Source organism: Canis lupus, chromosome 20, assembly GCF_003254725.2.
Source record: "Canis lupus dingo isolate Sandy chromosome 20, ASM325472v2, whole genome shotgun sequence".
NCBI lineage: Eukaryota > Metazoa > Chordata > Mammalia > Carnivora > Canidae > Canis > Canis lupus.
Window position 1 is genome coordinate 26,944,385 of NC_064262.1, and position 26,216 is coordinate 26,970,600.

The 26,216-nt window shown below is 46.2% G+C and overlaps 1 protein-coding gene and 1 long non-coding RNA gene across 6 annotated transcripts in view; one reads left to right on the forward strand and one right to left on the reverse strand.

Annotated features, from left to right (window-relative positions):
* The window catches only part of ADAMTS9 (ADAM metallopeptidase with thrombospondin type 1 motif 9), a 160,240-nt gene that overhangs the window by 129,378 nt on the left and 4,646 nt on the right, over positions 1 to 26,216 (forward strand). For all 5 annotated transcript variants that reach the window (XM_025456476.3, XM_025456479.3, XM_025456478.3 and 2 more), the window contains 8 exons: positions 4,868 to 5,041; positions 8,723 to 8,917; positions 10,167 to 10,299; positions 10,829 to 10,923; positions 11,039 to 11,133; positions 11,226 to 11,359; positions 13,233 to 13,324; positions 18,312 to 18,416. In XM_025456476.3, coding sequence (XP_025312261.1) covers positions 4,868 to 5,041; positions 8,723 to 8,917; positions 10,167 to 10,299; positions 10,829 to 10,923; positions 11,039 to 11,133; positions 11,226 to 11,359; positions 13,233 to 13,324; positions 18,312 to 18,416 — 1,023 coding nt within the window. The remainder of the gene's footprint in view (positions 1 to 4,867; positions 5,042 to 8,722; positions 8,918 to 10,166; positions 10,300 to 10,828; positions 10,924 to 11,038; positions 11,134 to 11,225; positions 11,360 to 13,232; positions 13,325 to 18,311; positions 18,417 to 26,216) is intronic.
* Positions 728 to 12,375, reverse strand: LOC112666029 (uncharacterized). Its single transcript, XR_004807625.2, has 6 exons — positions 12,145 to 12,375; positions 11,962 to 12,034; positions 8,972 to 9,196; positions 7,422 to 7,603; positions 5,117 to 5,218; positions 728 to 4,764 (listed from the first exon to the last, which is right to left on the reverse strand). It is a non-coding gene; the product is annotated as an uncharacterized LOC112666029 (long non-coding RNA).

Below are 26,216 nucleotides of genomic sequence, written 5' to 3' on the forward strand. Positions count from 1 at the left end.
GAGAAGAGAAAAATATCCAGGCTTGTCTATAGGGACATTTGATCCCTTTAAAGTTATTCATTCCTTCAACCAATATTTTTAATGGGCCAACTTTTGTGCTAGGTGCTGAGATACAGCCCTGACCTCTTTCTATTCACGTGCTCTCTCTGTTATGTCACCCAGGTGGCTGCTACTCCCACCCAGTTGTCCATGTATCAGGACAGCTGGCCACCTGGTGACCACTGACATTCACCACTTAGGATTGCCTCATGTGGCTGCATGAGCAGACATGGATTTCATAACAGAGCATGACCATCTCCATAGTATTACTTCTGCCTTTTTCCCCTGCAAATATTCCATATGAAGGCAAGAGTGCCCAAACTCCACAGACCTGACTTTAATATGAGCTTTGAGAAAGAACCCTTTGGTAATATGAAGACTGCTTTTTCTTTTTTTAATTTAAAGCATTTGTGAAATATATGGATATGTAATTACTGTTCCTTATCACATAAAACCTCTACAGAGCACATGCAGAAGACTGCTGTCAGAGTCTCCATTTGTTGTGTGACTCGCCTGTCCACACACTAGCTCATAATGGTAGTCTCACACTAGATCTTATTTTATACTTGAAGAAAATCAACAGTCTTAAAAGGTAGAGCATGTGAATATGTGAAGTGATTTTTTTCTACCCATGATTAGGACATCTGACCAAAAAAAGTTTAAATTAAAGCAGCTTTATTACCATCTTTTAGGAAAGGCAGTTTCTTTTTTTTTTAAGATTTTATTTATTTATTCATGAAAGACACAGAGAGAGAGGCAGAGACACAGGCAGAGGGAGAAGCAGGCTCCCTGTGGGGAGCCCAATTGACTTGATCCTGGACCCTGGGATCACACCCTGAACCAAAGGCAGACGCTCAACCACTGAGCCACCCAGGTATGCCAGGAAAGGCAGTTTCTACGCATTTCATTAAATGACCCTTTTTAGACCATCACCCTGTGGCCAACCTACCTGGCTAAATAAAATAGTACCTTAAAAGATTATTTTAGGTCTTCTTAACTTTCTAATTCGGACAGGTATTTTCCTCCTGTTAATTTCAGTACATTTAAAGGCATATGTAGCCTGCGGGACATTGAGCAAGCTACCCAATTTAGGCTGGCCCCGTGACCACTGTCTTCCCGAATTACAGTGTGTGCTAAAATTCAAGGAGGCTGGTGGTGGTACTTATACACTTGGTGTATAGTTTTTTCTCAAAGCTGCAAGCAGAATTGAGAAAACCTTTTGGAAGTTAAAATGAGACTAAGTTGAACTTTCTGCTGTTTTTAGAATATTCTAGGTCGTAGTCTAGGACAGAGGAAAGAACGCTTAATCCTGGGGTCGGGGTTGGGGCGGGGGGGGGGGGGCGGAGTGCGGTGATCTTACCAAAAGCTGGTAAAAGTCAGTAGCTTGGGTGGGCTTGCTTTCTGCTCACCCAGCCCCCATGCCCTAGTTAGGACCCCAGGAGAAGAGCCTTGCCAGGTGACTTTCGGAGCTGCTGTTGAATAACCCCAAAGTGCTGGAAAAGTCACTTATTTACTTATCTTAATTTTTCTGAAAGGTATGTTCAGAGGTAAGGTTCCCCACCTCCCTCTTATGGTAGTTAACCTTTCTTAAAGACCAAGGCAGAGCCACATAAAAAGCCAACACGGGTCTAGGAAAGTTGGCATTTCTGCTCTAAATTGTTACTTATTGACACAGATTGCAGCCCTAGGGATGAGTGAAAATGAGAACACGCTTGGAAGGTTTAGTCCAGTTTGTGCTGTTCAGTCATCAGGATCTGAGTCACCTAGGTCCTGCTCTTCTAAAGAATTACCTTTTCTGAGGGCAGTTAAGTATTTCTTTTGCATTTATCTACACATCACAGATTAACCACGTTTTTGTTTTATTTTTTTCACGTTCAGTGGCTCTGTAACTCCTTTGGCTTTTTTTTTTAATGAATAAATAAAGTGTCATTACTTCACAATAGAATCCAGCATAGTCCAGGGGCATGGAAAACCCCAGGCTAGGGCTCAGCTAGGATCTTTGAAGTGATTTGCTCCTCAACCTCACCTCAGAGCTTTCCTTCTTTCTTTTTTAAAAATATTTTATTTAAATTCAGTTTGCCAATATATGGTATAACATTCAGTGCTCATCCCATCGAGTGCCCTCCTTAGTACCTGCCACCCAGTTACCCTGTCTCCTCACCTACCTCCTCTTCCACAACTCTTTGTTTCCCAGAGTTAGGAGTCTCTCATGGTTTGTCTTCCTCTCTAATTTTTCCCCACTCAGTTTCCCTCCTTTCCCTATACTCTGAAGAGCTTTCAATTCATATTTGTAGCCTTAGAAAAATTTGAATGACTCCACATTCTAGAAACTGAAGTTTGCTTCCAAACAGCAGAAACTATGAGTTAAAAGAAAGAAAGAAAGAAAGAAAGAAAGAAAGAAAGAAAGAAAGAAAGAAACTATGAGTTAAGTTTGCAGATAATAAAGAGCTACCAAGACATATCACATATCTCTTAGTTTCTGAAAGAACAAAGTGACCCACAAAAGACACAGGGCATACCACATGATCCAGGATTTCTATTGCTGGGGTACACCCAAGAGGTTGATTAATTGATTGATTTTTGAAAGATTGTATTTATTTGAGAGAGAGAGAGAGCACATGTGTACACACAAGTGATGGGGGCAGGGGTGGTACAGAGGGAGGGGGAGAAGCAGACTCCCCACTGAGCAGGGAGCCCAATGTGGGGCTCGATCCTAGGACCCCGAGATCATGACCTGAAACTGAAGGCAGGTGCTTAACCAGCTGAGCCACCCAGGTGCCCCATACCCAAGAGAATTAAAATTGGATGTGGCTCAGCAGTTGAGCGTTGACCTTCGGCACAGGACGTGAGCCCAGAGTTCTGGGATCAAGTCCCACATCGGGCTCCTGCATGGAGCCTGCTTCTCCTCCCTCTGCCTGTGTCTCTGCCTGTCTCTGTGTCTCTCATGCATAAATAAGTATAATCTTTAAAAAATAAAAAATAAAATAAAATTGTATGTTCAGACTTGAGTATGCATGTTCATGGCAGCACCAGTCACAATAGCCAGAAGATGGGAACCACCCAATGTCCGTTTTCATTTGAAGGGACAAAATGCAGTGTAGCCATACAACAGATGATTATTCAGCTATAGACAAGAATGGAGCCCTGTGGATGAACCTTGGAAACACAGGGCTAAATGAAGAAGCCAGTGGTAAAAGGCCAGGTGTTGTATTATTCCATTTATCTAAAATAGCCAGAACAGGCAAGTTATACGTATAGAGGCAGAAAGCAGATTGGTAGTCGCTGCAGGCTGGTGGTTGGGGAACTGAGGAGTGACTGCCAAATGGGTACAAGGTCTCCTTTTGGAGTGACGAAAATGTTCTGGAACCACATAGTGATGATGATTGTACAACATTATGGATGATTAAATGCCACTGAATTGTCCACTTTAAAATGGTTGAGATAGTAAATGTTATGTGTATCAAAAAAAAAAAAAAAAAAAGGAACAAGGTATATCTGGAAAGACATTTCTGAGTCAGACTGGATCCCAAACTGAAATGCCTTCAGGACACGGCAGGGAATAAAAGGGAAGGAGGTGTGAAGAACGAAAAAGACAGGTGGGGGTCCGTGGGTCTTCCCAAATACTGAAAAGAGAAAGTTTTATAGATAATCATGCCAACAACAACTCTCAGTTGTCAGTGACTTAGATAAGGCCGAAGGACCACAGAGGGTGTAATCCCTGGTAGAAAGGAAATAGGGGGCCCTGGATTAGCTCGCTGTGCTTTTCTAAGATGGTTTAGAGTCTTGAAATGCTGTGTGATACAGATGCTTTAGATAGGACAGGTTCTGGGAAACCTTTAGCAACGCAGATAACTAGGTTAAACTTTAAAGGAAGGGTTTGGTTTGCTGTTGGTTAAAGTGAGAGATAAAGAACTTGTGGACAACATAGAAATAAATGGTCCTAGAACAGAACCTACCGCTTGGTCTATATTCCCAACGTGGTTTATGGGCATAAAAACGTGAGTCCCATCTACCTCAAAAAGAGATGTTTGATCTAGGACAGGGCATGTAGGCTAAGTCTTAGTTTTTCCACCTGAAAAATGGAGATCATAGGACTCATTAAATCTCACTACCTAGCTGTCTACCTCCTCATTGTCTGTCTTTGCTACTAAAATAGAAGCTCCTCTCTGAGAGCAGAGGCCGTGCTGTGCATGTCCATTCTTGTTGACCTAGGATGCATCCCAGGGCCTGACACTAGGAACTTGGTGAATATTTCCTGAGTGAACAAAGGATGAGAAAAATCCGCCCTGGAGAAGAAAAGGCAGTCAGGGGTCACAACAAAGCAAAGCCTGTCAAGTCTCTGCAGGGGGATGACTTGGGAGAAATGAAATGTGTCCTTCATGCTTCCCTGGAATGATCAACTAGGACCAGAGACTGCAGTGTGCAAAGTGATATGTTCAGTAGTATGATGAACAGGTGACAGCTTTCCTGGCTCTATAGGGATTTAGACACCAGTTTGATAACTATTTCACTGTAAGTTTTAAAGAGATTCAGGGTCCGAGTGAGGAAAATCATCAAGGCCCCAAGTTCCTTTCCACACTTGAAATCCATTCACTCATGCTTTCATCCCTTCATTCCGGTAGCCACGTATCAAACACTCATCGCTGTTCCTGGAGCAGTGTTGGGGCTCAGTGGGGTAAAGCAATGAGTTCTCTGATTGTTCCTGCCCTCCGAGGCTGCACAGTCCTAATGGGTATATAGACAGGAAAATTAATCTCTACAGTAACAGCACATAATAAGCCATTTATGACTTTCCCACATGAACACCCATCTTGTCTGTCGCAAACAGTGCAGCAAGACGTGCGGAGAGGGCTCCAGGTACCGCAAGGTGGTGTGCGTGGATGCGGACAAAGGCAATGAGGTTCATGGCATACACTGCGACCTGAGCAAGCGGCCTGCAGACCGTGAGAGCTGCAGTTTGCAACCTTGCGAGTATGTCTGGATCACAGGAGAATGGTCAGAGGTACGTCCCAGGGCTTCTGTTACCACCTTCAGGTCAGCGACGGCAAGGGCAGGAATGGGGGACACTTGCACCCACCTGCCAGTCTGCCTTCCAGGGCTAGAGCCTGCTGTGTCCAAGGTGGGAGGGCGCCAGAGATGGTCTCTCGTTCTTCCCACTTCTGTGATTCACTTTGGTGCCCTGTTGGATGATAAGGCGGGAGGATGATCACAGGGCCTGCAAGTTCCTACAATGCCTGTCGGTGTCTAAAGAGAGTCAAGGTAAGAGGATGCTGTCAGTGTCAGGGAGACAGCAGGGAATGATGGGGACCCTGACAGTCTAACACATTCTGTGTGACGGGAGCAGGCTCTCTTCCTCACTGGCGGGCACCATGCAGAAATGTGCATCCAGTGTTACCAGACCTGATTTTTCAAGAAGGGACAGAAATCGGAACTTTTATGTGAGATCTCCTAACTTTAAAATGGGGACTCAGATCTTTTATTTAAAACGCTGTGTGGGGCAAACCAAACACTTTCGTGGGCCAGATATGGGTTGCTTGTGAACAACTTCTGATCCAGAGGAAGAAAATTATTTTCCATGATATTCAGGGAATCCATTTATTCTTCTCTCCTTGTGTCCAAGGTGCCTAACCCAGAAACTTGCAATTATTGATATGCCAATGGTAATAATGGCATGATTGTATTATTTTCAAGCCTCATAACATTTTCAAAGACTGAAAGATCTGTAACATCCAAACCAGTTGTCATTTTCCCAAAAAGGAATTAGAGGTGAAGTTACCTGGGCTCATAGGAAAGGTGCTGAAAAGTTTTAGATAATATGCTTGTTGTCACTGGACCCCCTCTTCTAAGTTTGACAGGGTACAATTTCACATTTTATTAGGAAGAATATCTGCAAGTAGATGAAATGTATGTCGGGCATTGAATTGTTTTTGCACTGTCACTGGCGTTAAGTCCTTTCTGTGTGTCCCCATCCTTCTCTTAACTCCAATGATTTTACCTCCTCTTCCCCATTCAGGGGACATCTGGCAATGTCTGGAGACCTTTTTGGTCTCCCAGACAACTGGGAGAAGTGGGATGCTACTGGTATCTAGTACGTAGAAGTCAAGGATGCTTCTAAACATCCTACCGTATGTGGGACAGCCCCTCGCTTGCCTGCCACACACACACACACACACACACACACACACACACACACAGCTATCTGGCCCAGCTAGCAGTGGTGATAAGGTTGGGAAACCCTCTTTACCCCAACTCTGCATGTTCTTGGTGTGCTCTTAAAGACTGGAGGGGAGACATGATCCAAGTCATTAGGAAATAGATTTCCCATTGGCCAACCAGGAACCCAGGGAGTCCAGATGGTTCTTCAAAGTAGTCCTTGACTTTGGATTGGAGACATAAGTTCCAACCCATTCATATCACAGGGACGGGAGGGAGAAGGTGTCTGAGGAGGGCTCCTCTCTTCTCTTCGATTCACCTCTCCTGGTTCCATGTCAGGCATGATCTATAGCTTCTGGTTCTCAGGGCTACCCCATCAGGCTTGCAGTTGGGTAGGTGGGGAAAGCCTGCCTTTCTGCCTCTCTCCCTCCTCAGGCCCCTGTCTCTCTCTGCCTCCTGGAGGCCTCTTCTAAGTTAGCTTCTGGCCTATTCTTGGTCATCCATGTCTCTGGAGTTTCTACACCTTTCACACTTCAAACATTGGCATCTTCAACTTAGCCAATCTTTTGTGTGTTATTATTATTATGCTAAAAGTATTTTGATCTCTAAGACTGGGTCATGTCACTCCTATAGCTTTATTTCAACTGTAATCTTAACCCCCAACAGATGAGATTTAGAGAAGATCAAAACAAAACAAAACAAAACAAAAAAGGCTTCCATATTTCTGCAAATTCTCAACTGTATCATAGATTGGAAACTGCAAATTTACAGGCAAAGTTGAGAGGGCTGGAGATAGGGCCTTACCAAAGGCAATGCACCAGAAATCCCTCTAGAAAAGCTTCTCGTAAGATGCAAGAGCCACAGCAAGCCATGTGTTGTCTCTGGGACTTCTGTTACTTGGCAAATCGTGTGCTTTGTTCTGAGCTCTACTTGAAAATGGGGAAGCCTGGGCCAGATGGGGAAAGAGGACCCATCCCTATCCCCCGTGGCTGATGCCTGTATTTCTCTGCTCAGGCCTGAAGTGTATCACCAAGGCAAGGAGTGCCCATTCTTATTATTTCATCCTGCTTTACGGTTCTTTTCAAATTAGGAAAGTACTGTATTCTCATGATAAAGCAAGCAATTGACCCCAAGGCATGGAGAGTCCAGAGTAAGAGCTTCCCCACCTCCCTCCTCCCTCCCAACCTGGACAGACAGCATTTGTGGGCCATCTACTCCACATGAAATACCTTAGACTAGCTTTGCCCTCCCCTGGCCTGGCATCTCCTGGCTCTTCAGGTATTTGAACAGCAGCAGCCAAAGAAAGAAGAAAGGTGTGCAGGACACTTCCAGGTCTCGAGCCAGTTGAAAAGGAGAGCCCAGGGATGCTCTATGTCCCTCCGGCAGGACCTCCTCAAGGGGCGTCTTCTCCCTAGAACAGTTATAAGAGAAGAAAGCCATGTGGCTTAAAGCAGCAGCTCAGGAGACGTTAGGAAAGAATGACACTACAGCTCTTAATAGCTGCTGAGAGCTGATGGCTGCTGTGGTCCCTCACCTCAGAAAAAGCATTAACACACCACTTGCTGTGGGCTGTCCTGAGGGTTCATCTAGGCCGCCTCAAACAGCATTTGGTCTCAAGAGTCCTGATCCTCTTGCTTAATTTTACATAACACCTTCACAGGAGATGGCCAGTTATTTGATGACATTGTCTAAAAATACCATCAACACTAAATCTCCATACTTCAGTGTCAGTCTTTAAATATATTATATAAAACACTTAGCTTGGGAGGTTGAACATTTTTGAAAATTGCATCAATAACCAATTAGATGTCCCATCAAGGGAAGGATCTTGGACACTAGCAAGATGTGTGTTCTGTCTGCTTTTCTGTATTGCTTGTGTATTTTTAAATGCCACGTAATTATGGTAAAAAGGTGAACTGATCGCCTGGTCTGGTTAGACAGAGAAAGAGAGATAGTAGGGGAGAAAGGTGACATTTCAGTGAAGATGTACGGGCAGGGAGAGAGAAGAGAGAAGGTGATTGAGTGGAGGGCACACAGGAAAGCAAAGCGCGTGGAGCCAGAAAGGAAAGCTGTCCTTGAGTCCCCTCTTGGCTAAGTGCTTGGGTTTCACACGTAGCTCAGGTGGGCTGTGACCCTCCTGCCATCCCCCTGTGGTCATGTCTTTGGTATGGTCATGGTAGGTTTGGAAAAGCCTGCAGTCAGGCTGGGGATCCTGTAAATGGAGCCAGGGACAGCTAGAGCCCCACTGCCTTTCTCCCTTCAAATCCAAAGAAGGGGCCCAAGGCGCCCCCACCTATAGTGAGGGCTGAGAAGATATAGTGGAAGCACCAGATCCCCAAAGGCGTTGTTTCGGGTTGCACGGTTCCTGCATGCTTAGGGGCCTGCCACTTGAAGTACATAAAGGAGCTAATAAAGTGAGAGCTTTCTGCAGTGTTGTCTGGGGTCAGCTTTGGATGTGGAGGTCAGGGGCCTATTGTGGGCTGCCCCCAGGCGCTGCTCCAGCCTCTCCCCCTAACCCTTGTCTTCCTAGTGCTCGGTGACCTGTGGAAAGGGCTACAAACAAAGGCTCGTCTCCTGTAGCGAGATTTACTCTGGGAAGGAGAATTATGAGTACAGCTACCAAACCACCATCAACTGCCCGGGCACTCAGCCCCCCAGCGTCCACCCGTGCTACCTGAGGGAGTGCCCTGTCTCAGCCACCTGGAGAGTCGGCAACTGGGGGAGCGTAAGTAGACCATTTGGTTATCAAATCAGAAAGCGTTGGGTTCCCAAACTTCACCTTACACGCGTCCTGCCTGACCCATCCAAAGGGAGTCCTCTCCCAGGAGAGATGATGGGAAGAAACTGGAATTTGCATCTTGAAATGAGCTAATGGGAAGAACTCATTTGGCAGGATGGCTTGGGTGTGTAGAGCCTGGGCTCCGAAACCAGACAGCCTCACTGTGAATCCTGGTTCTGCTACTTCCCAGTTGAATACAACACTTTTGGATCTCAGTTTCCTCATCTGCAAAATGGGTGGTGGTGAAGAAGAGATGAGTTCATATGTAAACAGCTCTCAGATTACGATAGCAAATTTCAAGTTACAGTACTTTTTTAAAAAAGATTTTATTTATTTATTCATGAGAGACACACAGAGAGAGAGGCAGAGACATAGGCAGTGGGAGAAGCAGGCTCCCTGCAGGGAGCTGGATGCGGGTCTCGATCCCAGGACCCCGGGATCATGCCCTGAGCCAAAGGAGGATGCTCAACCACTGAGCCACTCAGGTGCCCCTACCACACAGTACTTTTTTAAAACAAGCCCCTAGAACTCCATCACTTAGAGAGACAGAAGAGTTAGCTATTGCTTCTGTTGTTAAGAAGTCAATATATTCTAGTTCCTCTTTAACAGGAGTATTTGTTGCATTAGGGGTATAATAAGTGAGAATAATTTAAATTGAGAATATTTAAATTTTACGCAGGAATATTTTGTTACATTAGGGATATTATTAATGAGCCTGGAACATTGCCACGCCCCCCGGCTCCAGACTCATAGGTTCTTAGTGTTGGAAAGCGATGAGATGAAGAATGGGATCAGTTGAAAGTGGTTAGGGTTTTAATTCCTGGCTCCACCATGACCTTGAACAAATTTCTTGACATTTGGCCCCAACTTTCCCCCTGAATGGTAGTCTATCTCAGAGAATTCTTATGAGGCTTAAATGAGAAAATATATATATGTCGTGTACAATATCATATTATGTGCGTATACCTTACGTACAAATAAATATGTACGTAAGGTATATGTATGTGTAAATGTGTAGGTACCATGCTTAGCACAGAGACTGGTCTACCATAAGTGTTCCGTACATACCCATACCCATTCAGCCTGGGCTCTGAAATGGCACTCTAGACATGCCCCAGGCCGTGAGGTCCACACCCCCAGAGCCCGCGCCTCGCAGGTTCAGTAGCTGCATCATTGACTCTGATCTGCCTTGTAGTGCTCGGTGTCTTGTGGCGTGGGAGTGACACACAGATCTGTGCAATGTTTAACCAATGAGGACCAGCCCAGCCACTTATGTTCTGCAGATTTGAAGCCAGAAGAAAGGAAAACGTGTCACAATATCTATAACTGTAAGTTGGCCAGCGGAAGCCATCTTTCTGGGGCATGCAGAACAGGGTTTCCTTGTTTCTTTGTCTATTGGCCTACCCCTTTGGGAAACAGAGAATTTATAAGATAAATAAGTCCTGGGGATGTAACGCGCAGCATGATGCATCTAGTTAACATGGTTGTATGGTACACTGGAAAGTCGCTAAGATTTCTCATCTAAAGGGGAAAAAAAAAACATTTTTGTCTTCTCTTTTGTATCTCTATGAAATGATGGGTGGTAACTTATTGTAATGATTCACAGCGTATGGAAGTCAAGTCATTATGCTGAACACCGTAAACCCCATATACAGTGTTACATGTCAGTTACCTCTCCAAAAACTGAAGGAAAAAATAAACATTTACCCCCAAAAAAGGGAAAGAATTTGTTTTAAAGAAACTGTTCCCCCACTTTTTAAACAAAACAGGGCGAGCGTGAACAGTATATTCACTCCATTGGCAAATGGTGGACGTCTTGGAGCGTGACGCTCCATTTTTGTGTTTCGTGCTTTCTAGGTGAGTTACCCCAAAACTGCAAGGAGGTAAAGAGACTGAAAGGTACCAGTGAAGATGGTGAATATTTCCTGCTCATCAAAGGAAAGCTCCTAAAGGTGAACATTGGCCATCAGTCATTATTTCTAGAATGATTTGAGGGTGAGTGGCCCTGGGCCTCATCGTCTCATTGCTGAGCTGCTCCTCATTGGTTATTTCTGGCCTCTCTTCCAGATATTCTGTGCAGGGATGCAGTCTGACCACCCCAAAGAGTACATTTCCCTGGTCCATGGCGACTCAGAGAATTTCTCCGAGGTGTACGGGCACAGGTAGGAGAGCTCGGACCCAGATGCACACAGACACCTTCGGAGCCCTGGAAATACCTTCCCAATCTTACCAGAACATTCTCTCTGTAATGTAGGTTGCACAACCCAACCGAGTGTCCCTACAACGGGACGCGACGGGACGACTGCCAATGTCGGAAGGACTACACGGCAGCCGGGTTTTCCAGCTTCCAGAAAATCAGGATAGACTTAAACACTATGCAGATCATAAGTAAGTCGGGTGGAACATTCCAGGGTGGAGGGGGGCAGGCGGGGGGCGGGGAGGGCTGTGTTCAGGAGTCTCTGCATCCGGCCAGCAGACTGCGCACTGGACACTGGCAGGGGGATGAGGCTCTGAGCCACCTGCCGTCCAGCGGTGACAACCCCAGTCCCCCCTGTGTATGGGTGGGTGGGTGGGTGGGGTGTGCTCCTTTCTCTTCCCACGACACCCCAGGCCCGGGAGGGTGCCTCGCCTCGGGGCGGAGCTCTGTCAGCCTGGGGGACACAGGAGGAACGGAGTAGATGGATGCTTCTAGAGGGCACCAGGCACTGCGGGGCATCGGGGCAGCCTCCCCCAGGATGGGACACCGAACCTGAGAGCTGAAGGTCCCGTCGGAGTTGGCTGGGCACGGGGTATCGGTGCGGGGAGCGGAAGGGTGGAAGGAAGCTTCTAAGGGAGAAGGAAGAGCAGATACAAACCTCAAAGCTAAGAGACTCCTGTGCGTCCATCCGTCCCCGAGCGGGGCGCCCCCTGCACAGGGTACGCACATGCGAGGACACATGCCCTACTTTTGACCCTCGATTTTCGGGGAGAAGAGCGGTGCGCAGACTTACCTGTGTGAACCGATTTCATACCCCAGCCAGCACAGGCATGGTTCCAGGCAGCTCAGCTACCCAGACAGGTTCCCTTGAATGGAGGAGAAACAGAAATAATGAATAATTAATTTTTCCTCATTAACATTGCTCCCATAATGTTGCACTGCTTTCCTCTTGAGGTAGATTAAGCTTGATTTGTACCGAGATACTTTTTATTGCCTTCAGCGAGCCTGCCACGGGGCTGAGGGCAGAGCCTGCAGTTTCTTGCTTAGAAAAACACTCGACACCCAGTCCAGGGGGGCCCTTGATGGGATGAGCACTGGGTGTTATTCTATATGTTGGCAAATTGAACACCAATAAAAAATAAAAAAATAAAAAAAAGAAAAGTAAAGAAAAAAAAAAAAAAGAAAGAAAAACACTCGAGCTAAGACCCAGGACGTCTCTGCGCTGAAGCTGCAAGGGCCCCTTTAAGCTCTGCAGGACCAGGAACACAGATTTCCCTCCCACTGGGGCGTGGGGAACTGCAGGAAGATTAAGGCCTTTTGCTGTTCCCGAGAAAGGTCGAAAGCTGCCTCTGCCTCCCTCCCGTTCCACAAGCGACAGCTTTTGTGGGATTCTCACTTGGACTCCTGATCTGGGCTCCCCATTTGTAGGGCTGCTCTCAGGAGCTACAAAGAGGGTTAAGAACACAAGCATTGTTTTTATTGGCTTTTTCTTTTTTTTTAAGCTACAAGTCAGCCCCAAACTTGAGAAACTGCCATTAATACTTTCAAGATGTGGGTTCTAATTGCTCCACATTTTGGCAATAACCGTGCATAGGCCAGGGGAGGACAGATGAAGCCTCGGGGAATAACTCCTAAATAGCTGGAAATGCTTTTGTGGCTTATTTCCTCCTACCCTTACTTAGGCCTGGGAAGCGCGGTATAGAGGAGAGTCACAATCATCCAAGGATGTACACTTATTCGAGGTGATGCACATGTTTATTTATATGAGAGTCGATTCCAAAGTCGTCTTAAACCCCCTGCTTTTGGGTTCCATTCTGTGAAGAGACTGCAGATAAAACCCAGGGAATGAGGCTCTTGGAACCACAAGTATAATGGGGACAAAGCAAGTGAACATCTGGATCCATTTGCTCACTAATGATACTTTGGATTTTTTTTTTTTTCTCTCCTACTCCCTCTTACTCTTTCTCTTACTACACTTCTTCCCTCTGCCTCCCTGTGACTGTCCTATCCCTTCTGGACGTTTTTATCTTTCACTCTCCTCTCCCTTTCTCCAAAACCCCACAGCCACTGACTTACAGTTTGCCAGGACAAGCGAAGGGCACCCTGTCCCTTTTGCCACAGCTGGGGACTGCTACAGTGCTGCCAAGTGCCCACAGGTATGTGCTGGGGGCTCCCCTGACCAAGACCCACATCCCACCCACCCTGTCCCCAGGGGGACCCTTAGCTGCATCTGCTCCTGGGAATGCTGTCAGAACAGCTGCTCTGGAGGGCCATGTGCCCACCTGCGTCGAAAGAGTCTCCACAGTGCTCAGAGCTACTAATCTAGTAATTCCTAGTGTCTCCCAAGGAACCGATCAGAGTTCCATGTCCAACTTCAGCATTCAGCAAAATGCACCTATCACGATGGTGAAAGTTTAGAAGTCAATTAGATGTCGGATGGCAGGGGCTTGCTTAAACAAATGATGATGGTTAATAAAATGAATATTCCCCAGTCAGTGACATGCTGGTTTAGGTTTCCTGACAGGCTCTTTTAGAAAATAAAAAGCCCAGCTTCATAGCGTCTGCCAACTTCCAAGGTGTAAAGATGCTCCGTCCGCCCCACCCCCACCCCGTCCCAGGCACTGATGTCAGGCCAGTGACACGTGTTGTCACTAAACGGAGCGTGCGGCAGAGATGCACACAGCCCGCTCGCAAAGGCCAGCATAGGTGGGCTCCTGTCAACAGGCCACTGTCAGCCATTGAAAATTCTAAACACTTTATGACACAGAAAAAACTCGTATCCTTACTTTAGATGTATAAACCTTGTGCAGTGTCCGGACAAAGAAGTGCAAGTTTATCGTCGCCTACTGGGTTCCTTCTTCGGCAGAGTTGCTAAAGGGCCGTGGCCTTGCCCGACTACACTACCATGATGTCTTGCCTTGTTAGAGGTGTGGCGAGTTTTAACTTGCCTTTTGAAACATGCCGGCCTAATCATCAGCCCGGTGCCAATTTTGCAAATTTTGCAAACAGGCTTCGGTCTTTGCAGGAAGCTTCTGCCCTGAGAAGAGATAAGGAATTCGGTGATCTGATCAAGGGCAGGAGAACTTAGCCCCTTGTCCTTGCTCTGGTTCACATGGGGTCTTCACAAGGTTGTTGCTAAACTCTGGATCAGGAATCTCCCACTTTGCCTCCGGGCCTTCGAAAGTCTGGGGACTGGGACTGGGAGATGCATTTGGAATCCCAAGCACTGTCTCCCCGGGATGGATTTACGCCCAACCACAGAGACCATCCAAAGACAAACACATCTGAATTTTCTTTTAACAAAGTGTTTTCTCAGCCCCCAGCTTCAGAAAGCAATGCTAAACATTTTAGAGAAGTGAAAAGGAAGCTCTCAGGGAGAAAGAAAATAAACAGAGGGCATAATGGTAAAAGGGGGCCTCTCCTCTATTACCCAGGAATTGAAAACTTTTGAAGTGCTGTTTCTTTAGAGCAGCTCATGACTTTAAACACCCCATTGCTATGGGTTGCATTTTAACAGCTAAATAGATTAGCCCTGTCCTGCCTTTTTCTGAGGATTTTCTGGTTTCTCTATGCGCATCTTAGGGGAAGTTTAAGTAAATGAAAGGTAATTTGCATTCATTTCTTTTAATAATTCGGAGACAAATGAACTTATTGATTTGCTAAATCCCAACCCTGTAGCAGTTGCTAAATGAGAAAACCCAAAGCCAGTGAGAAGCTAATTTATATTTTTCCTAGTCCATTCTTCAAACCATATCGGGCACTCTCAGAATTCAATTCCCAAGACAACTTATTGAGCACCAGCTACGTGTATGAAAGCCGTGAGTGAGGCAGGATCGGTTTTCCAGGCAAGGGTCTGGAGAAGCACACTGGTGCGAGGTGCTCTGGAGCAGATGGCTCATCCCCTGACCTAATGATTGCACAGAAGTCAAAGCAGAGAGGCGTTCTGTTTACCAATCTGTTCCTTCCTCCTCGTCCACACTGTTGCTTTGGGGATTTATTTAGCAATAAGAGTGGGTTCCCCAAGAGCCCTCACCTGAAAATACAGCCAGAATATGGTTTTTCTATTCATCCCTGGGGATGTAGCATTATTGTGATTGGTGCTGGTATTGGTCGCATTTATTGAGTGTTTACTAGATTGTGGACTTTGCCCAGCATTTCTAAGTCAGTATAGCATGTAATCCCCACAGCGACCTGTGAGAATGCCCCCCTTTTCAGGTGAGAAAATGGAGTCACAGAGAGGTTGGGGAGCTTGCCCAGACCCACACAGCCAGTGCTCAGGAGAGGCCGGATTTGATTCCAAGGGTGTCTGAGTGCAAATCAATGCTGGCAGATGCGTCTCCCTGACACCACTTGCAGACAAGACTCGGCAGCCTTCTCTTCTGTCCAAGGAACAAAACCTCTCTCTGTCTCAGGCACATCTTTTGCAGATCTCTCTGGATCCTTGAGTGTACGCAAAGCTCTGAATTACTCTTACCCTCTTAAGTCAGCAAGAGGAGGTAGTGGCTGTCCCTCCCAGGCCCTCTACCCCCTGAAGATGAGACGTGTAGGGGCAAAGATGTCCCACCTGGAGCTAAGAGGACAGTAAGTCTTTATTGCTCCGGGGGCCTCAACTTAAGGAGGTCCTTATCGGCAGAAAATGTAGGAGCCCTGTGCTGGGAGAGGTGGCAAGAGAATGAGGAAGAAGACCTGTCCCATGAGGTGTATCACCTGCTCTGAGAGAGCAGGTCTAGCTAGATGTGCGTGTGGAGCGTGCTCAGACACTGGACCCCCAGGATCAGCTGGGGGCGTTCTTGGGCTAGAAGCCAGATCAGTGGCCTGGACTTTCGGAGAACCTTCAGGTCATAGCAGATCCCATCTATTCTTCTGCTGTGTGGAGAGGACAGGCCATCTGCCTGGGAAGAAGGATGGAGCTGGGCGGGGGTGGGGGGAAGAGTGAGATCCTGGGCAGTGATGTGGTCTGATGTTATGAACAGTGTGACGCTCGCCTCAGGGCAGGCAGGACAGTGAGGTGAGGAGGTGGCCGTCGGGACCGGTGATGGTAGAGCTCGGAGAGGTTTGTGTCTGAGGAGGCTTTGGGCTTCAGCACAGCCACTATCTTGGACACTTATTGAGGCTACTTGACCTAACAGCCACTAATGTCTGTAGCGCACTGGCATAAAATAATTTCCAAACATGGTTTTAGGATGTCACCTACACTCTGTCGGGGTGTGAGTTAGGTGCATCATGCCTTCTATCTAATTCCCTCCTAGTTGCAGGTCAGATGTTCCTAACCCATTTTACAGATGGACTCAGGCAGGTTAAGCCATGTTTGCCTGAGGTCACACTAAAAGTAGAAGAGTCTGGATTCTAGGAAATATCCATCTTCTACACCAGAGTTTCTGAACTTTAGCACTAATGATGTTTTGGGCTGAATCATTGTCTGTTGTGGGGACTGTGCTGTGCATTGCAGGATACTTAGTGATATCTCTAGTCTCTACCCACCAGATGCTAGTAGCACACACCCATGCGTGCACCTGCACATACACACACCTGCCAGTTTTGACAACCAAAGTATCTCTAGATGTTGCCACATTTCCCCTGAGGGCAAAATCGTCCCCTGCTGAGAGCCACTAACTTAGACCAGACACTTCCCAGCATCACTTCTGTGAGTTGGAATCTTATCTGTCCCCACGTTACAGGTGTAGAATCTGAGGCTTCAAAGGGGCTTTTAAACTCTACTTAGTAAATATTAACAGCCCCAATACAGAGAGGACACCTGCAGCGTACACCTGAAAGTCACAGTGGACCAGCTAGGGCAGAATATTTATTGAGAATCTATCGAGTGCCCGGTCATTGTTAATACAATGGTTAATACAAACCATTGTTAATATAAATAAAGCAATACCAAGGCCCTCCCCTCATCAAGCTTCCTCTTCTATTGCAGACCGACAACCAACACAAAACACCCGCTACCTGTATTTCTGAGTCTCTCCTAGGTGCCAAACGTGTGCTGCAGAGCTAATGTCACTTCCCCTTCCCTCCAGTACTCGGAGGCAGCTACTGTTATTATCTGCCATTTTACAGAAGGACAAACTGAGTTTCTGAGAGACTAAAAAAAAAAAAAAAAAAAGAACATCTGTCCAGGATTTCATCCCCAGGGTTGGAAGAGCCAAATTCTTAGACTTAGCTCTGGCTGGCTGGGAGTCCTCCCCACCCCACCCCCAAGCCCTCCTCCTCCTCCTCCTCCTCCTCCTCCTCCTGGGTTTATTTAAAGGCTGCTTTGACAAAGCACGGGATTGTGTGAGCGAGGCTGGGAGAGGAAGAGAGGAAGCCTTCCCCGGGAGCAGGTTGGTGCAGAGCATTTGAAATCCAGAACCTGCCAACTTTCAGGTGCTTTTTGTGGAGTCGCTGGGGAAGACGAGAGAGACAGAGACGGATGGGGAGAGCAAGAGCTCTTGCTCTGCTGCAGCGTCTCCTTAGATATACACGCGGGACCCCCACCCCCACCCCCACCCCGAGCCCCTGTGTTGGAAGGACCCCGGCGGCGCGCAGCCTGGGATCTGGCACCTTGCGGAGACCGCACCTGCAGGCCGCGGAGAGCGGGCCGCGCGCGCCCTCTGCTGGCCGTTGCGGAGACCGCGCCTCTCCTTTGAAGTCCCGCCCCGCTGTGCTCGGTGCGCGGAGAGCTCGGCGCGGCGGGGGCCGCAGCCCGGGAAGCTTGGCAGCGAGACCTTGTTAGAAAAATTACACTGTGGCATTTCGTTCCCGAAGGAATCTGATAATTGTGAGCAACGTCAGGATTGCTGTGTTAGGGAGGCAGGATGGCGCCGGTTGAGAGCGAGGACTTTGAAGTCAGGAAAATGTGCGTTGGGCTCTCTCCCTGCATCCTGCAGAAGTTAATCACCTCCGCTGGGCCTCAGTTTCCCCATCTGTAAAGAGAACCCCGTCCGTAGTGCTCTTTCGAGGATGCATGAGGTGATGCATGTCAGGGGCCTGGCCCAGACCTGCCCCCCTCCCTTCCCCCCAAAAAAACTCTCATTAATTAGTAGCTATCGTAATTAATTAATGTCCTCCTTTCCAAGGTCCCTCTTGTTGTGTGGCCTTTGCTTAGGACATCACGTGGGCTAAAAAAAAAAATCTCTCTCATTGGCCATTTTATTGCAGGGTCGTTTTAGCATCAACCTTTACGGAACCGGCCTGTCTTTGACTGACTCTGCCAGGTGGACATCACAAGGGAATTACGCCGTCTCGGACATTAAGAAGTCCCCGGTAAGGTTCTCTGGGGGGCTCCGGATGGGTTTTGTCTTCTCTTTCCTTCCTTCCACGTTGGTCCGTTGTGCTGGTGCTAAAGGAACGAAAATGTGCTTTCCCACTTCTTCAAACCAGTTTTGCAAAGTGTCAGGATGAAAATTTAGGAAGTAAGTGGCAAACGAAGCATGTGTAAGTGAGTGTATCCGAGAGAGCCTTGCTTCCCTTCTGGTGAGTTCTAACCCCCCCACCTACCCCCGCCCCCACCTCCAGAGCTGTGAACCTGTGAACCTGTGAACCATCCAAGTAATTAGATGATGCTCACCCAGGAAGCTGAAAGCAGGGAGAAGCCGCCGAGAGCGTGCGTGGCTCGCTTTGCAGTTGAGCCAACGTGAGATTCCTTTGTGAACCTCAGGGGAAAGATGTTCGGTGGTGGGGCTTTTAAGAAAACTTGAAATACAAGAGAGGCTGGAAGAAAGGGATAACTTAGCAGGCGATGTTTCCGGAGAGTCAGAGAAATGCTCGGGGGCTTCCACAGTAACCAGCGTGTCACCTCGGAAATCTTGCCACTCCACCCGTGGTCCTCACAGAGCCCCAGCATCACCTGGGGCTCGTTGCAGGTGCAGGTTCGGGGGCCGCAGGGCTGCTCAGCCAGGGTCTGCCCCCGTGCCGGGTCTCGGGGTGGATGGTCCGCACAGCACAGCTTGAGAAGCACTGGTGTGTGCAACTGTTTCTCCGCAGGGTTTCTTAGAACCACCTGCAAAAGCGTGAAATGCAGGTGCCCCGGCCCCAGCCTGGTTTACCGGATGGGAAACCTCTGAGATGGGCAGATTTTTAAACTCCCTGGGCAATTCTCTCGTAGCCAGCCCAGAAACTGCTGCCTGTTAGCAGCCTTCCCTCAGAACTTCTTTCTGAGAACCTGGGGCAGAAACCTGACCTGTGGACAAATGAGAAATGAATGGGTATGGCCTATGGTCCCAAGTCCTGCTTCAGCCGTGACTCCTACCCCGGGGTCTCCTCAGAAATGTGGGGGAGAGAAGGAAAAAGAAGCCGAGCCCTGGGGAAGCAGCTATTATTGCAAAATAGGGTTTCCAGGTCAAACGCAGGATGCCCAGTTAAGTTGGAATCTGAAATGAAAAAGCAATGATTTTGTTTTTTACTATGAGCTTGTCTTAAACATTGCATGGGACATATTTACTCCAAAAAATTATTTATTTGAAATTCATATGTAACTCGGTGTCCTGTATTTTTATGTGCTAAACCTTACCAAAATCGTAATAGAAGCAAGTCAAGCTGCCCCCCCCCCCCCCCCCCCCCCGCCAAGGAAGAAACATCCAATTGTGACTTCCCTAGGGAAATCTCAGAGCTTCCCGAGCGCCCCCCCCCCTTTTGTTTAAGCTGCCAGGGTTAAATTTGTCTATGAATAAAAACGATCATACTCCCTTTTTTCTCTAAGCCAATCAACCACCTCAAATCTGATTCACTAAACGGCCGTATCGATTGCTCGTAAATCATTAAATGTTTTCCTTTGCACTGAAAGGAATAAAGATAGCTGACAGCACATGTGTTTTAGAAAATGATCCCAAATTAGAATGTTCTTCTCTGCCACTACCCATCAGCATCCACATCTTAGGGTTCAGTGGCTCAGAGGAACAAAAAAAAAAAAAAATTAACTGTCCAAAATGGTCAGACATGAAACATGATTCTGTAGGAAAACGTCTAGGTAAACCATGGAACAGAAGTTTCAGTCCTGTTAGCCCACACCAACTTTGAGATTTTTTGTCCAAAAACTAAAAATTATTACAGCAGGGAGTGCCACCTTCTGGAGAGAATGGTCACTACTCCATAAAGATCCGTTGCCGGTTTCCCAAGGTTTTGAGAGGTTAGCCTTTGCTGGAGGGAGTTGGTTTGACAATTGCCTGCCAGCATTTTTCTTTTTTTTTTAAATCTCGGTGTTACATGACAGCTCAGAGAGCCTGAGCTTAAAATTAATCTCCAGGGTCTGTCGAGCACTCCTTATGAATCCCAGGGAGCCAGGTCAGAGCCGTCTGTAGCTCTTGGCAGCCCTGACAAATGCTGCTCTGTCTGCCTCACCTGCTGTGTGGTTCTCAGAGCAGCATCCCCTGAGGATGCTCCATGAAAATGGGCCTTCCTGGCCAAAGACATTTGGCAAAAAAAAAAAAATGGTATATTTTGTTTCCTTCTTGAAGAGGCGCAGTAGGCATTAGTGTATTGAAGGTTGGAATAAAGCGTACAAGAAGGAAGCCAGTGTTTACTCAAACCAGTGTTCCCCTAAATCAGCGGGTCTCAAACCAGAGTGTGTGTCAGCATCACCTGCAGGGCTCGTCATCTGCAGGGCACAACCAGCCTCAGGGCACCTGGGTGGCTCAGTCAGTTAAGCATCCGACTGGAGCATCCGATTCGATTTCAGCTCAGCTCCTGAGCTCCTGATCTCAGGGTGGTGAGATTGAGCCCCACTTCCGGCTCTGCAGTGGGTCCAGAGTCTCCTTAGGATTCCCTCTCCCTCTCCCTCTGTCCATCCCCCCCCCCCCAAAGCCAACCAACAAAGAAAACCACAGCCAGCCTCAGGAAGAGCCCAAAATGTACATTTCCAACAATTTTCTGGGTGGTGCTATTGCCCCTGACCTGGGGCCACATTTTGAGAACCACTGACCTGTTAAGCCAACTCCAGAACCCTCTTTTCAAAGTTGTACCTTTTAATTTCATCAACTAACCAGTGTTCTGTGTAATGGGACACAGTTTGCAGGACTGTGTAATGTCCCGCTCCCACCATCACCTACCACAGTGTTGCCCCCGGTCCTCCGTGGCACACACACCCTGGCCAGCCATCATCCTCTCCTCTCCAAGTGGCCCTGCTTTGATTCAGCCTCAAATCATCATTCCTTACTTTTCTTCCCTTTTCTGCTGGAAGCTACAGGGGAAAAGGTGTACTGAAAACCTCAATTCTCCAAACCTGGTTGGCAAAAAATGCATTCCCCAAGCAGAACTGCGGGGCAACTTTAGTCATCCAGGATAAAATTGCATCACCAGAACCACCTGGTGAGCAGGGACACTGTCTCATCATCAGGAAGAGACTGGTAAAAATAAGTCTCATTGTCAGGTTGACTGTGGCTCCCCGTGGGTAATGGAAAGACGTTTCTCCCATTTTTCACTAATAAAAATGATTACTTTTATAATTGAAATAGCTACTACTTATTGCGCAAATTACATGCATTAAACCCCATTTTCCCAGCATTCTCATCAAATCTTGAAAGGGAGTTTGAGAAGGGGGGCAGTGGAGGATAAGCACGTGATGCTGCTTTGGTGCAGGAATCTCAGTTCCCGGCCACCCGCGGGCAGCCCTGGGTGCTGAAGGGAAAGCTCACCTTGGCTGCAGAGTACAGAGATTCAGCTCTCAGACTCTGAAGTAGGATTGCCTGCTCCTGCACTTCCAGCTCTGGAGCAAGTTATTTTACTTCTTGGGGCATGGGGTGTGGTTTCTTCATCCATAAAGTGAGGATCCTGGTGCCCCTTATCTCTGGGTTCTTGTAGGGCATACGCCTAATAGGAGCCAAAAGCTGTTTGCTTGTCCCTGGGCAGATACCAGGCACAGGACCGGTGTTAGCTCTTAATGTTATCACCCTTCCCTGGCCCTTAGGCTTGCCGGAAGGTTTTAGAAGCTGACCAAGGGGATGAAGGAAATAGGCTGGCTTGAGATGGAAATGTGGAAAGACCAAGAACTATGGCCTGAGCCAAGGCTGAGTCTGGATCTGGCTGGCGCCCAAAGCACCATGTAGATTCTGTCCCTGTGACCCCCCCCACTCCACCTGGGAATGAGGCAGGTGGGACACCCCCATGGCCCAGGGATGCTTTAGCTTCACCTGCTGTGCTCAGGAAATCATGAGTTCCTACTCTGCTTGTGAGTGACAGACAGATGGAAAGGGGACCATGGCCCAGACTTGAGATCAGAGAGAAAACGTTGAAATACCGAGCTCCTCTGCCAATGACATTCCATGCACCCTCACCCCCAGATGTGCCCAGGATATGAGATGTAAATAAAGACTTCAATGAAAGATTTGCTAACTTTTCTAAATCACATGATCCTACCTCCCTTGGTCATATTAACGGAGAGAACCAGAAAAAAATAGTGAAGAGTGTGAAATATAAACTATTCATAATGGAGCAGAGTCACTCATTTTAATTATATGTAATAGCTCAAACTAAGCTAACAGAATATTCATTTGAAGGAGATTTTCAGAGAGCTTGCTCTAATGAAGAAATAAAAATGATTTATAATTAGTGTTTCACTGTATGCTAGTGAGTCCTCCTAAGATACCAGAAAATATACCTTTTTCTCTAAAGTAGGCACTGTTTCCATGACAATCATGTTTATGCTAATCATTTTCTTAGTATGTTTTTTTCTTTATACTCTGTAGTAAAAATGATAAGTTTTAGCTCCGACTTTATCTAAATCAAATTAACAGCGTCCCAATTAGTGAAATAGCATGAACATTGCAAAGCCATTATCAGCAACTTTATAATTACCCAGACTTTCCCTCATCTCCTTGAGAACAGGCTATGATGAAGATCCACGCATAAAAATGACTTTTATGATAATAATAGCTAATATTTTTTTGAGCATGTACATTAGGCCAACTAGTCTGCTAAGCAATTTACATACACTCTTGCATTTACAGCATACCTCTGAGAGGAGACAAATCTCATCCCCATTTTACAGACGCACCAGGAGATTGAGGCTTAGGTTATTTGAAAATGTGGTATGAACCGCAGGCAGTCTGACCCCGGGTTCTCTCCACGGCTGGGTCAGGAGAGAGCGTGGATAAAGCATGAGTTTGGATGCAACAGAAGACATTCCAGCACGTCAACATTCTCAAGGCCTGCAGACCAGGGCTTCAGCCTGGGGAGAAAGTTCCTAACAGCTAGAAGGCTGGTCTGGCATCAGATCCAGTTGGTGGTGTCAGACTGGCTTCAGAATTAATATGAGCCCATAAATGCAGGACCAATTAGGCTCTTGGAAATCACTCTTCCAACTCAATATCATTAATAATCAAAGGAAGCAAATTTTTCAAAGAGAAACTATCTTGTTCTCTTAACTTGTTAAATTGGCAACACTTTTTTTTTTTCTTTTTAAATGAGATGATCCATTATTTGCAAGAAACTTTCGTAGTTTGGCCACAGAAAGCAAATCTTCATGCCTTTGACCCAGTTCTGAGAATGTAGCCCAAAGATATCCTGAAATGCAGGCACAAATAGGCTTCATCACAGTGTTTTTCCCAATCATGGAAAATGTGAAACATCAAAAATGCCAAACGTTGTGCAGGAATAGAGGGGTGGAGGGTGGCTAATGTGACATGGTAAATTTACACAGTGCAACACAATGTCACAGTTCGGGAAACAGTTCTTTGCAGCATGGTCAAGTGTTAGGGGAAAGAGCCAAGCAATTTGAATCGCAGGTCAAAAAGAAGAACGTACATCAGCTTCAGCCTCTCATTCACTCATTCACTCATTCATTCATTTATTTAACAGATGTGTAATGTGTATTTAGTATCACTTTGAGCCATACACTTGGGTTCTAGGGACCTTGGAACTGAAAAAGACATTGGCTTTACTATTATGGGGATTACATTGTGGCAGGAAAATAGATATAAAGAAATAATTACTCAGTTTTATAGGATGCTATGCGGCAGGTAACTGGAGAAAAAGGTATCTGAGAGGAAGTGGGCCCTGGGCTGGGTTCTGAAGAATTGAATAGTCAAAAGATAGGGTGGTCCAGTGCACACAGAGGGGAGAGGGACATGGTGCAAAGGCCCTGTGTTACAAGGGGCATGTTGGAAGAACAACTGAAAGAACTGCAGACAGGGGGTGGGGTAGAGGGAAAGGATGGTATCTAGACAACCACAAGATGAATCTGGAGAGGCAGAAGGGATAGACTGGGGGCCAGCAAACTTCTTCTGTAAAAAAAACAAATAATTTATATTGATTTCTAAACATTTTATTTTATTTTTTTTAAAGATTTTATTTATTTATGACACACACATGCAGAAAGAGAGAGGCAGAGACACAGGTAGAGGGAGGAGTAGGCTCCATGCAGGGAGCCTGATGTGGGACTCGATCCTGGGTCTCCAAGATCACGCCCTGGGCTGAAGGCGGCGCTAAACCACTGAGCCACCTGGGGCTGCCCGATTTCTAAACATTTTAAACTTTGCCACCAGGAGGCAAAATCAATAATATTATATATGTATTTATATGACAAAAGTAGAAAGAAATTTGCACAAAATTTTTATTGATTCAATTTTAAAAATAATAATTGAGTTCAATTTTTTGGTCATACATTCTTACCAATGAGAAGAATAGACTAGTGGGGGGGATAATATTTTACTTAATTAGCTGAATATTTTGCTTAATTCTCTATTATAAAAATTGGTTATAAGTGTTTATTAAGGCTGATCAGAGATGAGATTTTCTGTATTTCATCTTTATAAATATTTTTTACATAAACACTGAGTAGGCCATAACCATATAATTTTAATTGAGAATATTCATGCCTTGGCAAGCATTTCTAGTATTCTGTTAGAGTTTTCTCTTGATATCCATCCCTTAGCATGTCATTACATTGCAGATTAAGGAATTGCTATTGAAGGCAAGACGGCAGCTCCCTGACTGCCTTGTTAAATGGATTTTGAAGTATGGTATTTTATTTGCACTTACATCAAAGTCTAAAAGATGCTGCTGGATCAGCAGCTCAGGCTCAGAAAATATATCCACCAAAAATTTATGTGGCATGAGATGTAGCTTGTTTTAACTTTCAATAGAATGGAAAGTACATAAAGCAACTTCACATTACTTATGATTGGAACAATGTTAATTGACATTAAAATAACATTACCACAGTATAAGTTGTGCCTGTATGTAGAAGTCTTTTTTTTTCTAAATTTTTTATTTATTTATGATAGTCACACACACACAGAGAGAGAGAGAGAGAGAGGCAGAGACACAGGCAGAGGGAGAAGCAGGCTCCATGCACCGGGAGCCCGACGTGGGACTCGATCCCGGGTCTCCAGGATCGCGCCCTGGGCCAAAGGCAGGCGCTAAACCGCTGCGCCACCCAGGGATCCCTGTATGTAGAAGTCTTGCCTTGAAATTTAAGATCAATTCTCTAAGAAATATTGTCAAATACATAGCAAAAGCTAATGTCCAAAGCCAGTGAGTGTCCAGTTACAGTGACTGAGAGCAGTTCTCATTCAGAAAAATTTTAATCCCAGCCCTGAGCTCAAAAGTTCACAGTGAAACTTTATGCTAAGGTATCAAACTGCTGGATGGTAGCATGAGTCAGGGTATTCAGCTTCTATATCTGATTAAAAAAAAGTTTATAAAACCAATGATGGATAAGTTTACGATAGCAAAAGATGTTCCCGTTGATATTACTGGTTCTGTAACACCTGATAGATGTTTTGTAACACCATCAGGGTGCCTACTGATGGATAATACAATGAATAATGACAGGCTTCAAACATCTTACATTTTTATGAGCTTTGTAAATTTGGCCAACTAAAGCTTTCTCTGCTTCTACGTATTTTTTACCACTGTCAGTTGTCAACACATCTTGGTAGATTCCACTTCCGTTATCCTGTGCTAGTTTTCTCAGCCTCTCTGAAATCTTCTTGCCTAAACTTATTCTGCAACAGACTATTCACAGAAGCTAATTCTTTACTCACTTCAGACTCCACATCACCTCCTTAAATAAATGACTGAGTAATATTGATAATGCCCATCTATCAACTCATCAAGAGTAAAAAAAAA